Source organism: Myotis davidii, unplaced genomic scaffold, assembly GCF_000327345.1.
Source record: "Myotis davidii unplaced genomic scaffold, ASM32734v1 scaffold660, whole genome shotgun sequence".
In the NCBI taxonomy this organism is placed as follows: Eukaryota; Metazoa; Chordata; class Mammalia; order Chiroptera; family Vespertilionidae; genus Myotis; species Myotis davidii.
This window is the reverse complement of record NW_006292337.1, coordinates 909,554-923,079: the sequence shown is the minus strand read 5'-3', so window position 1 is coordinate 923,079 and position 13,526 is coordinate 909,554. Positions and strand designations below refer to the sequence as shown.

General features: G+C 45.0%; 1 protein-coding gene across 3 annotated transcripts in view; it reads right to left on the bottom strand.

Moving 5' to 3' along the window:
- FRMD4A (FERM domain containing 4A) overlaps positions 1-13,526 on the bottom strand; it is a 337,605-nt gene that overhangs the window by 140,594 nt on the left and 183,485 nt on the right. For all 3 annotated transcript variants that reach the window (XM_006765734.2, XM_006765735.2, XM_006765739.2), the window contains exons 4-5: positions 12,664-12,756; positions 1,106-1,190 (exon numbers count right to left, since the gene is read on the bottom strand). In XM_006765734.2, coding sequence (XP_006765797.1) covers positions 1,106-1,190; positions 12,664-12,756 — 178 coding nt within the window. The remainder of the gene's footprint in view (positions 1-1,105; positions 1,191-12,663; positions 12,757-13,526) is intronic.

Below are 13,526 nucleotides of genomic sequence, written 5' to 3'. Positions count from 1 at the left end.
GACTTGTACAGATATTTATAAACCTGTCTTTACAGGATATAAACCCATGTTCATAGCAACATTATTTACAATAGCAAAAGGTGAAAGTGGAGGTACGTCGTTTTGTGGTTATGTCACCATCTCCCATTTATTTATTAAAAAATAAAGTTCCGTCATTTTGACGTATGAACATATGTGCTTTATGTTTTTTGTTATTTATTTACCACAAGTAAAGGTCAGGAATTGTTATCTTTCTTTTAAATTTTTTTATTGTTTCACTTTATTACTGCTGTGTATGTGCTCCATGTGAGTGACGTAGGTGCTTATGTGGTGGGTTCCGACTTACGGCAAAAATCGAGTTACGTCACGCTGTAGGAACAAATCTCCGACATAACCCGAGGACCTACTGTATTTATTATTATTGTATTATTTTCCACACAAACAACTGTAAATCTGCTTTTGCCCCACACTGTACTGTTTGATTCCACTTATATGAGGTACCTACAGCAGTGAAATTCAGAGACCAAAGGTAGAAAGGTAGTCACTAGGGTGTAGAGGGAGAAGGAATGAATTAGTGTTTAATGAGTACCGAGTTTCAGTTTTATGAGATGAAAAGAGTTCTGAAGATGGTGGTAATGATGTAAATGCACTCAGTACCAGTGAACTGTACATTTATCAATGGTTATGATAGTGAATTTTATGTGTATTTAGCACAATTAAAAACACTTTGTCCCACCCTAAGTCCAATAACATCTCTTTGGGAGATGCTGCTAGAAAGTCTAAAAATAGTGAGAAATAAATGCATTTGGTTATAAGTTCATCCATACTAGTGAGACCTAAGATGACTAGTGTATTAGTCATACTTGTCTAGGTTTCTCTTTGGACAAGTTCCCAAGTTAAGGAGGCCCCGAAGATCAGGTTAAAGAGCACCTCAAGGAGCCAAAACCACAGTGCTGGGATCAGGAGTCACACTATTACACTGGCAGCTCTAGTTTCATGAAGTTGTCATTTACTTATAGTAATTAATTTATAAGTTACTCCTACTAAGCCTTAAAATCACATGAGAGACAGCAACTTGGGCTTTCCAGCTTCAAAAGATACTTTCAGATTTCAATGGGAAACTTACCTTGTAGATACAGGACTTAGCATTCAGGAAGAAGAGCTCAATGGTGGCATTATCCTTTAGGTATGAAATGCTTTCTATGTAGAACCTGGAAGAGAAAAACCACAGATGAATCACTGAAGCACCAACCAAGCAGATAATATACTATTCTCCCAGCTACAGGATTTGACATGAGGACCAGTGCTCCCAGCCCTAAATGAACACAAGAAAAAGGAGTGATCGGTTATTTTCATATGATTCCATTTATAGGACCATCAGGCCTGATAGCCCTTATTGTGGCAAAGAACTGGGCCTGGTATCAGCTTCTCAGAGTGGACTTACACTCAACCATCTACTTTCTTTTTCCTTACCTGCTTTCCTTTTTTTAAAAACAAACAAAACAAAAAACAAAAAAACAACACACTATTTGTTTTCAATACAGTACTTTTTTGTCCTAATCACTGTTGAGCTGGATTTTTAAAAGACAGTTTCTTCTGCTTCATCAAAACCAGGGGCCATATTTCTCTGAGAAATGGTTATGACCTATCTTCCCGCAGGTGGTGAAGTGTGGTCGGATTTCTGCACATGCAGAGGGCTGTGACACATGTAACACTGTAATATTAATGTATATTAAGCCAAATGAGAATTGAATTTTTATCCAGATGGAGCTCATGGATTTTTTTTTCAGGATGAAACATGCTGAAATTATTTAAGTTTACATTAAGTGCACCTACACATTGACTTTGGAGTTTATTAAATCCCTTAATTAAATAAGGATCATCTGCACTAAGAGAGTAGGCACTGTGATGAGAGGGGAACGAGGAGATGATTGAAATGCAGAGCCTTGGAGGAGAAGCTCTGAATGGGTGTGACAACTCTTGGGGGGCCCTGGATACTTGATGCACAGAAACTGGGGACACCAAGAGGGACTGCAGGTGAAAAGAGAAGAAAAGAATGGTATAATGTTCTAGAACAGCATTACAAGATGATGGAAAGGATCCTGGGGAAGAAGTCAAGAGGCCAGTGATCTGGTCCCAGTTCAGTGTGATTTAGGGCAAGTAACATAATCTCTCTGGGCTTCTTTCCCAGATTGTAAAAGGAGACAGCAGGACTTGGTCGGCAGTTCTATATCTAAGAAATCTACTGCTTTTAGGTACAGGAATCTAATTCAGATTAAAACAATAACAACAGCAAAAAACAACAACATTATATAAAGCAAACAAAACATGTCCATATGCTAGGTCAAGTCCACAGCTCACCAGTTAGCAATCTTTTGTCTCTACATACTGACTAAACAATGTGTTCCATCATTTTTCAAATGTGCATGGAGGCTATTGTAATACCTTACAGATTCATTTAAATTTAAATTCACTTAAAGTATTAGCAAATATTTCCAATCAACAGATATCAATACAATTATCATCATGTAAGAAAGGGTCAACAGAATTTTTGGATATCACTTTATGGCCCCCATTCTTGCAAAGCCTGGGAAAGAGAAGGCTGGTTGATCTCTACCACACCTCCTACCCCACAAAAGTAAATGAATGAGTGAATGAATGAATGGCTGAAGGCATCTGCCTCCCGGAGCAGGTGCCGTAGGATGTGGATGCCTCCATGTAGTATCTGTGGTGGTGGTCTCAGAAGAACTGTCCAGTTGTATAACTTTCAGTTCCATAATAATGGAGACTTGCAAAGCAGTAGCAAACTCTCCATTTCAAAGCAAAATAAGTTAAAGTTGATTTAATAAAAATCTACATCCACTGTAAAGGGCTTTTGGAAAGGGGTAGTCAGAATAGCAAAATGAAAAAGGGAGGGAGGGGGAAACCCAGGGGAGTAAAGGGGAAAGAGAGGAGGGGACCAGAGAGAACGAGGAAAGGTGACAAGCCTTTGATCCCACTCTACGTGGTTCAGAAGAATGCCAGCTCGGCTGGGTGCCTTGCAGCTGTGGCTATTACAGATGAAACTTGCTTTTTGCCTTTGTTCAAGCTATTCCTCTCACTGGCCCCCCAAACAATCCTCCACACCCTAACTCACTCCAGCCCTTGGCTCAGGACCACCACACATTTTATCTGATTCCACTCTCTCCCCACAGAAGCACTCCTTTCCCAGGACACCCTCTGCCTGTGGCACTGCCTCAGGGTCCTGTAATTTTCTGTCCCCTGGGAAGTCCCCTAAGGAGGCTGCTGCTGTTCCCTCCTGGCCTAGTGCCTCTCCAGCACCACTAACAGTGCCTGGCACAAACATGAGCTCACTACGCATCGGTGAAGGAAACTCTCCTTTCACCACTGGCGGGAGTTCTACTGGACAGGGAATTGGGCAATGAAGGCAATGCAGGAAAGGAGAAGAAATACCTGGCTTCCCAGATGTCACAAAAGTCTAGGTTACGGGGGTTTTATATTCCACATCCAGCCCTTGCCCCGGCCCCTCCCTCACTGTTACCATGGAAAGTTGTTCAGCAGACCTGCTGCCCGCCTTGACTCCTAAAGCCAAACAACAGCAGAGGCACCTGAGTTCAACAGTGAGTGAGCTGAGTTCTGTAATAATAATTGTGAGTCTAAACCTGTTGGCTCTGAAGTAACTTCATTTCAAAGCAATGCCTTATAGCTTTATTGGATTGTTTTCATTCCTGAGAATTTAGGAGTGAAGACATTCTGTCTCCCCAGCTCCCATTTTCTCACCAGTATATTAAGGAAACAACAATTCCATTTTCAACTCTCCAATAATGGAAAACTGAAATGAGATGGCAAATTCTACCTTTTTATTTTTGCAACAACACTCATTTCCACCAAGTTCTGTGTTGTCTGGCTGTCCAAGAGGCAGGAAGGTAGAGGAAATAACAAGCATATTCTCACATGAAGAAAGTAATTCATCTCCTCTTGACACAAATTGTAAAGCAGTTTCCTGTTAACCTTTATCACCAAGAAACAGCCTGGAAAGCCCTGTGATTTCCAGGCCTGTCATATTATTATTCTATAACCGGGGATATTCAACTCATCCTGAACTTTCCATCTGTGCTAGAGAACTAGTGAGTCAAAAATGCATAGAGAGAAACAGGCCTCAGGCATCTCAGTGCACATCCCGAGGCCCAGCGCCCCCAGGAGGAGAAACTTCTGGGGAAATGGCAAAAGTTGGTGGTTTCAGTTCACAGTAGAGATTTTCGATTTTCTCCTTTTTTAAAAACAAAAGACAAAAAAACAGTTCTGATTTATTTTTCTGAGAGCCTAGTCAAAGGTATTCCTTTTCGGCAGTAGGTGGCGATGTTGATTTATTTAACTACCACCTCGTTCACAAAGAAAATTCCAGGTATCTGGGAAAACCCCCCAAAATGAGCATTTTCTTATAGAATCAGAGAATCTGAATGGAAACACCAAGTCTGGCTCTGTACTAACCATGGGTTAACACCCACATCTGGGGCCTCACTAACTCTGGAGGGTCCACATTCCCAGCATTAGCCTATTCCCAGAGATAGTAAAGGACTTACCTGGGAGCATGCCCTTCATACACAAGCCAACCCATCCAGAGCCCACCCCGCTCTGGCCTCCTCCACAGGGCTCTCACACTCAGGGCCAGACCCGCCTACCCTCATCACTCCAGGGCAAAGAACCAACAACTTGGGGCAGCCCCTCAGCCCTAGTCCTCTGAAACTATTCAAAGTAGCCAATCCTCCCCAATTCCTCCCCCAGAAACAATAGAGGCTCTTGCCCTCAGTTCCCTGTCCACCTGGCCTGGTGCGTCTGTGCCTGTGGGAACTCCGAGTAGCAAGCTGCCTTTTCAATGACAGCTGTCTCCTGGTCTATTGGCCTCACTGTACCTGATCCGTAACGAAACGTACACTTTAACAGGTTCTTCAGCAGACTGGGCAGGCCTGGATCTTAGGGCTTCTTTTTGAGGCAAAGGGAACAGTGTCCCTAGCCAAGGGCACACCAGGCCAAGAATGCTCTTTGGGCTCCATGAGCAATGTCACACAAAACCTGGCCCAGCTGACCCCAACCAGGAATGTTTTATCACACTGTCTGAGGTAGGACTAAATATGCGCCAAGTCATGTGTTTGCACACATTACATACGCAAGAGGCCCTGAAGTCATGGGAGCCTCCGACTACAGTGGATCAAACACTGTCCAACTGATGGCATCTGCCAGGTCCCCCCTCTGGCCCCTCGCTCCTCCTCTTCCCTCTCACATCCACCTCTCACACTGGGAATCACTGAGAATTAAGAGCAAGTGTTAATTAAATGGACCAGTGATTTCATTTTGTAATGAACAGAAATGTCACATTTGGGAAGCTGACTTTTCATAGCAGAAAGGAGCAATCACAATGAGAAGGGTAAGTGAGACTGCGGCCAAATGTCTGATGGTTAGAATTTCAATGGCACAGAGATCTTAACTGGGACACCCAGTTGGAACCTAGCAAGTTCTGGTTAGCAGGCACCTCATTTTACACCCATGTTCCTGTGAGTGACAGGAAATAGCAATTGGTGTCTCCACCAGTCAGGAAACACCCAGTCGGGCCATGAACTGCCTCTAAAATCCCCTCCCCCAAATTAAAGCTTCCTCTTCCTTCTTTCCTAGTGCCCACTTCAGTTCATTGTTTGTGAAAGTCTACATTTGAGGAGACAAATCTCATCCCCATTTGTTTTCCTATGAACAGGGAAGATGACCAGAGCTCCACAGACACTTGGCCGAAGAGGACACCATTAAAGGAACAGTTAGACATGGAGGACACATTCTAAGCACAAACTTGTGTCTGTCAAAAGGCAGAGAGCCCCGGATGGGTAGCTCAGTTGGTTGGAGTGTAATCCCATACAACCTCAGGGAGCAAATGGGAGGTAACCATTCAATGTCTCTCTCTCTCTCTAAATCAATTAAAAATTATCCTGAGGTGAGGATTTACAAAACAAAACAACCACAAAAAAAAAAAAACAACAACAAAAAAAAACCCAGGAGACTTCCTTAGGTGGGTTGGTAAATTTCCCTTGTTTTTTTTTTCTTGACCTATTTCTTAAGCCTGCCTGGTAAACACTCTCAGAGGGTCATTATTCTTCAATTTGGGGAGCCTGCCTCATGGCTCTAAACCAGTGGTTCTCAACCTTCTGGCCCTTTAAATACAGTTCCTCATGTTGTGACCCAACCTAAAATTATTTTCATTGCTACTTCATAACTGTAATGTTGCTATTGTTATGAATCGTAATGTATATATCTGATATGTAGGATGGTCTTAGGCGACCCCTGTGAAAGGGTCGTTCGACCGCCAAAGGGTCACGACCAACAGGTTGAGAACCACTGCTAAACAAAGGTCTTTCATTGAATGGGATCTCAGTCATACAGTGATCACTGGGCTGCCTATAAAGTGTGTGAGAAGTAAGGGGTGGGGAAGAGGAGGATGGACAGGCATGCAGAGGTCACATCACATCAGACGTGCCAAAGATATCCTAAGTGTGTCAAGGGAGTCCAGGAAAATTATGAGCAGGAGAATAGATGAAATTTTTGGAAAGAGACTCCATGGGAACCTTATAGGAGAGATTGAAGGGGCCAAGATCAGAAGCAAAGATGAGCACAGAGATTTCAGAACCAGGAGAGGTTTGTGAAGGCACTAATTATAGCCGCGGGTATGTGCATGGAGAGTAAGGGATGGACATAAGAGCTAGTTAAGATGCAGACATAACAGGAATCAGTGACTCAGAGTAGAGGAGGGAGCAGGTGGGACAGAGCAGGTTGACGTAAAGGTTGATGCCCAAGTTTCTGGCTTAGGGGGATGGATGGGTGATGGTGTCAATGACAGAGACAAGGAGGGGCCACAGAAGCTGGGCTGCCACACAGCATGGGCTCTGTGGGATGTGGGAAGTGCAGACCCATCTTCTGGACCTTTGCTGTGAACAGAAGGGGAAGCCCAGCATGGCAGCTGGAGGAGGATGCAAGTCAGGGGGGGAATTTTTTTCCGTTAGGGTAGAAGTGAGGTGGCCATGGGGGCAGGGATCCACGGAGAAGCAGCTGTTTAAGAAGAGAAAAGGAGAGAGGAGATGAGAGGGGGCAGGCTCTCCGAGGTGGTGAAGGGACTGGGCCTGGAGGACACGTGAACCTGCCAGCCTTGGATGATGGGACAACGGTCACTCTTCCTCTTCCTGTGTGTGCATGCAGTAGGTGGGTGAGAAGGCCACAGAGTTGAGGCAGATACAATTAAGTTTGTGGGTAAGGGCATGGAAGGCTGATGGATCTCACTGTACTAGCTTTTGTTTTTTCTGCAAAATCATGAAGTAATGTTACCTCCTTGGAGCCAAGGGGGTGAGCTTCTGGTTTGGAGTCTGCAGCAAGAGGGAAGGAAAGCCACTGTGGGCGTGCAGAGGCCCTGAGCAGGCACACGAACAGAACTGGCTAGAAAAATCGATGATTTCTGCGACTAGTCACAATCATTCATGTGCCCACATGCAGTTGTGTGACCACCTCCCCTCCGCCCCTCCCCCCACCCCACTCCCTCGTGACTAGATTCAGCAGCCGAAGAGTAGAAATAAAAGAAGTGTGTGATTGGTGTGTGTGTGTGTGTGTACTGCACATACATAATTATATGTGTACACACATGTATATATGTGTGCCAAGCAGCAAGGGAAGGTGAGGTCTGGGGTAAGAAAGTGGTTGCAATTGTGCATAGCTGGATTTGGACTGAATTGGCAGAGAGATGACAGCAGGCATGGCTGATTGCACCTCAGAAGTTGGGGGAAATGCATTTATGTCCCTTCTTCACTCCATGTGGAGTTTCCAACAGGCCAAAGCTTTGTGACTGTGGTCTCCCCTTTAGGGACGCTCTGCCAATGGTGTCTGAGTCTGCAGTGCTGCGGGAATGGGAGGCCCAGGGGACTGCTCTCCATGCGCCTTTCACCCAGTGCTGGGAGCACCTGTCCTCAGCACCACCTCTGCCAGATGCTGACTCCGCAGACATGGCAGGCGTGGAAAGCACGATGAGCCCCGGTCACAGATCTTGAGTCGGGTGCCTCTGGCCCTCTCTGCAAAGGGGGGCGGGGGACCATGGTGGTCTCTGACAGTCAGTGTCACTTGTCACTTACAAGGCAGGCAGCATGGTGAACGGGGAAGGGCCCAAGGTTTAGAGTCAGATCTACCTGAACAGATGCCTTAACTTACTAGTCATGATGAGGGAGAAAATACCTGAAATTCCTGGGCACCCACCTCCTATCTTTAATTAGGAATAACAAATAGTACCTGCTTCGAGGGCTGTTGTGAAGATTAACAATCATCCTGAATAATGGACAGTCCCATCCTCTCTGACCTTTTTCCCTTTTAGGCAATTATTAAGACCCAGAAGCCACTGTGATCATTCCTGGTGATTTGATGGATGAGTTGGAGGGAGCAGGTCGATGAAAGTGAGGCTCTTAGACCTGCATCCTGCAGGTCACACTGCTTGAGGCCCTCTGAGGAAGAAATCTCATTTAAAAGGCTTAACTCTGGCTTTGAGGCTCAAGCAGAATTCTCTGAGTTCAAATTCACATTATTCAATATACTTGGATCTTATTTTTCCTATTCAGTTGGATGGAGGCGGTAACTCTGCTCTCACCCTCACAGATGTTTTGTTTTTGAATACGCCTTACAGAGGAAGAGTATATAAGTGCCAAATAACAACTCAGGCTGGCATGGCAGCCCAAACTGAGACCCTCGGTCACACAGGGTTACTATTTCCACTCGATGAATTCCTAAAACTTGGCTTTATGGCAGCGGTATTTTCCACAGTCTCTTTCATCAGATGGTTTTATCCCACAAAGGCTAACTGTACACGTGTTAAGCAGATGTAATGTATAGATGTTTAAACAAAAGCAGGGAAGCTCTGAGGGACTGGAGTCAGGCTGCCTCCAGGTACGCCTGTGTGATGGATGCTGGGCAGGGGCTGCTCTTGTTAGAAAGGTCAGCGACCCCACATAGGAGCACCTGCCTCCTCTCTCAGGCAAAACAAACTATCGGCATTTGTTCCTATGCTGCTCAGCTAGCTGAAAAGTGGGGACTCAGGGTCGTGGGGGTTCCAAGAGCCAGGGTCTTCCATAGCTGGTGCCCAGGTGACACCTACCCTGGGAGGCGGGTGCAATAGATCGGGTGACAGATGAGGAGAGGGCAGGACAGAGATTTTGGAAGTGGCAGCAGAATGAATGCACACAAGAACTGGAGGAAGAAGGACTTCAGGATTGAAAGCCTAGATGTCTGAGTGGATAATGACATCACAGATCGGAAGGAGCCACAGAAGATTTGGGAAGTGGGAGAGGGTGGAAAGACAATGACTTTGGCTTTGGGACCTGCTGAGTTTGAAGTTCTCAGGTGGCCAAGAGGCAACGGGCAATAGGAACCTTTGGCTCTCCGGAAAGATTGGCTCTTGCGCAGAGCTGGAGAAGTTCTGCCCGTGGCAGTGCTGTTAGAGGTCTGTCCGCAGTGGGTATTTGGAGAGTTTTTCCTAAGGAGCGAGCGTTCTGTGAGGTGCCTGCTGTGGCCCACCAGGAAAACGCGAGGCCGATGGCAGAAGCACTGCTGGGTCTTCGTCACCCCATCCCGGTTTTCTCTGTTGTCAACACTGGTCAGCATGGAGTGATTGGAAACCATCTGCATACTGTCAGGGACAAACCCTTCAACTGGCAACCTCACAGCACCCCAAACTTTCCTCCAAGGCTGGGTTCCCCCAACTCACAAATAACTTGGCTCACCAGACACTTAAAAAGAGGCCTGACGTGCAAGCAGACCAGCACTTCCTCTTCCTGGTGAATGTTGTTGCAAAGCCCCCGGAAGGAGGAGACAGCCTAATGCATGGCACGTGTGCTCAGCCCCCTTCCATCCTATGTAATAAAAGCATAATATGCAAATCGAGTGAACAGCAGGACAACTGCTTGGCAGGGGGTGGGGCTGGCGAGCAGGGCTATCAGGCCAGCCAAGGCGTGTGCCAGCAGGCAGAGGGAGGGGATGGCCACAGGGGGGTGGGGGGGAGCAGTGGCAGGGTTATGGGGGGCAGGGCCGGCTGCTCGCCGGCTGGCACTGTCCCCTGATCGGCCTGCCAGTTGCCTCCTGCAGAGGGAGGCCAGACTGCAGCTTAGGCCCGCTCCCCAGAGGGGAGCAGTCAGTCGGATATCCCCTGAGGGCTCCCGGACTGCGAGACTCCCGAGCTGAGGGACCCCTCAAGTGTACAAATTTTCAGGCACCAGGCCACTAGTTACTTTATAAAGTTACTTCTCCACTTATCTGAGAAAACGTAGACACCATTCAAGAGAACATAACATTGAGGGGACATCTGTAATACTTTCCACAATAAAGATACATTTTTAAAAAATGAACAAATGATCTGGAGACATTTCTCCAAAGAAGACCTATAAACGGCCAATAAACATAAAAAGATGCTCAACATCATTAGTCATTAGGGAAAGGCAAATGAAAACTTCAATAAAACAACACTTCATACCCTCCAGGATGGGTATCATCAAAAGTTCAGATAACAACAAGTGCTGCCAAGGATGTGGAGAAATTGGAATCATCATCCATTACTAGTGCAGCCACCTGGTAGAACAGCTGGAAGGTTATCAAATGCTAAACACCACGCTACCATGTGACCCAGAAATTCTACCCCTAGGTATATACCCAAGAGAACCGAAAGCATGTTCACACAATAACGTGCACATGAATGTTCAGAGTAGCATTGTTCACAACAGTAAAAAAGTAGAAACAAAACATCAATTGATAAATGGAGGAATACAATGTGACATATTCATTCAATGGAATATTATTCAGCAATAAAAAGGAATAAAGTCCTGATTCGTGCTACAACATGGATGAACTTCAAAAACATGCTGAGTGAAAGAAGACACAAAAGACTACATATTATCTGATCATATTCTTATGAAATGTCCAGAATAGCCCTAATGTATAGAGACAGGAATTGATTTGTGATGTCCTATAGGGCTAGAGAGGTGGAGGATATGGGAGTGGCTGCTAATGGGTTTCAGGGGGAGGGTGTGGGATGAAAATGTTCTAAAATTGAATGTAGTGATGGTTGTACAGCTCTGTGAATGAACTAAAAACCATTTAATTGTACACTTTAAACTGTGCAGTAAGTGAATTATATCTCAGTAAAATTGCTATTTTTGAAAAAGTGGGAGGAAATAAATCTGCACCAAAAAAAGAGATCATGACATTGAAATCATACCCATTGGTAATGAAAATGGCTGAGATTAGCTCTGATATGCAAGCTGCTGTTAAATGAAAAAAGCATTCAATGCAAATTTAAGTTTACCCCACCAGCTGTGGTAAAGATACACACTCCTGCCTATTAAATGAGGCCCTTAACTCTGATTTTAGTCCCTTCTAGTGTCTCCTTGGGTATGAGGATGGCTACATCCAAAACTGCACTCCTGGGGTGCTCTTCAAGAACTGAATTATTGCCCTGGCCAGTGTCGTTCAGTGGTTGGAGCATCAGCTGGTGCACCAAAAGGTCACAGGCTCCATTCCTGGTCAAGGGCAGGTACCTGGGTTGCAGATTTGATCCCAGCCCCCTTGGGGGTGGGGGTGGGGGTTCATGCCAGAGGCAACCAATCAATGCCCCCCCCCTTCCTCCCCTCTCTCTGTCTCTCTTACCTTCCCTCTCCCACTCTCTCTAAAAATCAATTGAAAAAATATCCTTGGGTGAGAATTAACAAGAAAAAAAGAACTGAATTCTAAATCACATGTCCTGTTCTTGGAGTTCTGTTCACATATTTTAAAAGAGCTGGGCCCGTGGAATGGGTGGAAGGGCTACTGTCCACTGGAAAACTGAGCCATTCATCCTAAATGTCTCTACGATTGTGTTTCAATGAAGGTTTTTGACAGAAGCCTTATAGAAGGTTCTGGCTCCACCACCTGGGGCTCCGATTCTGACTTTGCTTACATCTGTACTTTGCCCAGAACCCATGACATGACCCCTCTGGCTTCACACAACATTTTGCAAAACAATAAGTCTGGTGGATTTCCTGAGATTGTTGCAAATATTAACTACAAGAAGCAAATCTAGTTCCCGGTAGTTACAAAATAAAACTTATAATAGATTAGTGAACAGAAAATGACCATTGTTCTGATATATTCTGCCATATACCCCACCACTGGGAACTGTACTGATCTGTGGCTTACTGCTGGGGTTCAACTACTCCTGTTTGGGATAAACTGGTAAGTTTCAAAAGGTCAAGAGGCACTTGTAATAGATGGAAATTATATACAAGCTTTTGCCATGTAGCTTCAAACTGCCACCAAAACAGAACCCAAGAGTTTGTGTTCTTATAAGAGACTTTGTTAGTTTGAGCTGTATGTCCCCTGAAAAGGCAAAAAAAAAAAAAAAGTCTCGTTTCTTTATATCACACAAGCAGCCTATGCAAGAGCACAAACACGTGTGTCATGCACACACTCACTGACATGCCTCACACACTCTCGCCCTATGTTTACATTATTGGAAAGGTAGCTACTCCAAGACCTCTATTCCTGATAATGAACCACAACAAACTTGATTTCTCTTTCTTTTGATCACTCTACTCTTCCAGACTTTTCTGAAGAAGAAAGAAAAAGAGAGACACCAGGGGTACATACCTGACACAGAAGTATAAAACCACTGGTCCTGACTTTTTGGGAAAGTCGTGTTCTAAGACTCTTCGATCCAGCTGGAGCCAGTTTAAGTGTCCCCTGAGGAAAATAGAGACAAATTGATTAGGGCTTTGGATTTTATAGAATTTCTTGTAACAAAGGTATATGTAGAGCAGAATATGCTGGTCACAGTTGAATATAGACCTTTGCCTCACTATGAAGTGTTCAATATTTGAAGAACCCAGAGGAGTGACCTAGGGAACATGCATGAGTGGGAGATACCGTGTGACACAAGGGAGGAGACTGACACTCAGAAAGTCAGGGGTCGGAGCCCTAGCTGGTTTGGCTCAGTGAATAGAGCATTGGCCACTGTACTGACAGGTCCTGGGTTCAATTCTGGTCAAGGGCACATGCCTGGGTTGTGGGCTTGATCCCCAGTAGGGGGTGTGCAGGAGGCAATCAATCAGTGATTCTCTCTCATCATTGATGTTTCTCTCTCCTTCCCTCTCCCTTCCTCTCTTAAATCAATAAAAAAATTTAAAAAAAAGTCAGCAGTTAGAGACCTGCCATCAATTTCTTAGACTACACTAAAATTAAAGGGTACTGTGCTCCCTCTCGTCCTGAATTCCCTTTCTACCTGGCTGTGGGCAGCTTTTTTCCCAAAGGACTCAAAACACACTTTAGAAACATGTCAGCAACTTTACCAAATCTTGCTGGAAGCAGATGGGTTGAAAAGACAATAACAGATAATCTCATAAGAAATTAAAGTTACATCTACCATATGAGCTAGCCATTCTTCTCCTAGGTGTTTACCCAAGAGAAATGAAAGCATTTGGCCATGCAAAGGCTTTTACACACAGATGTTCAGA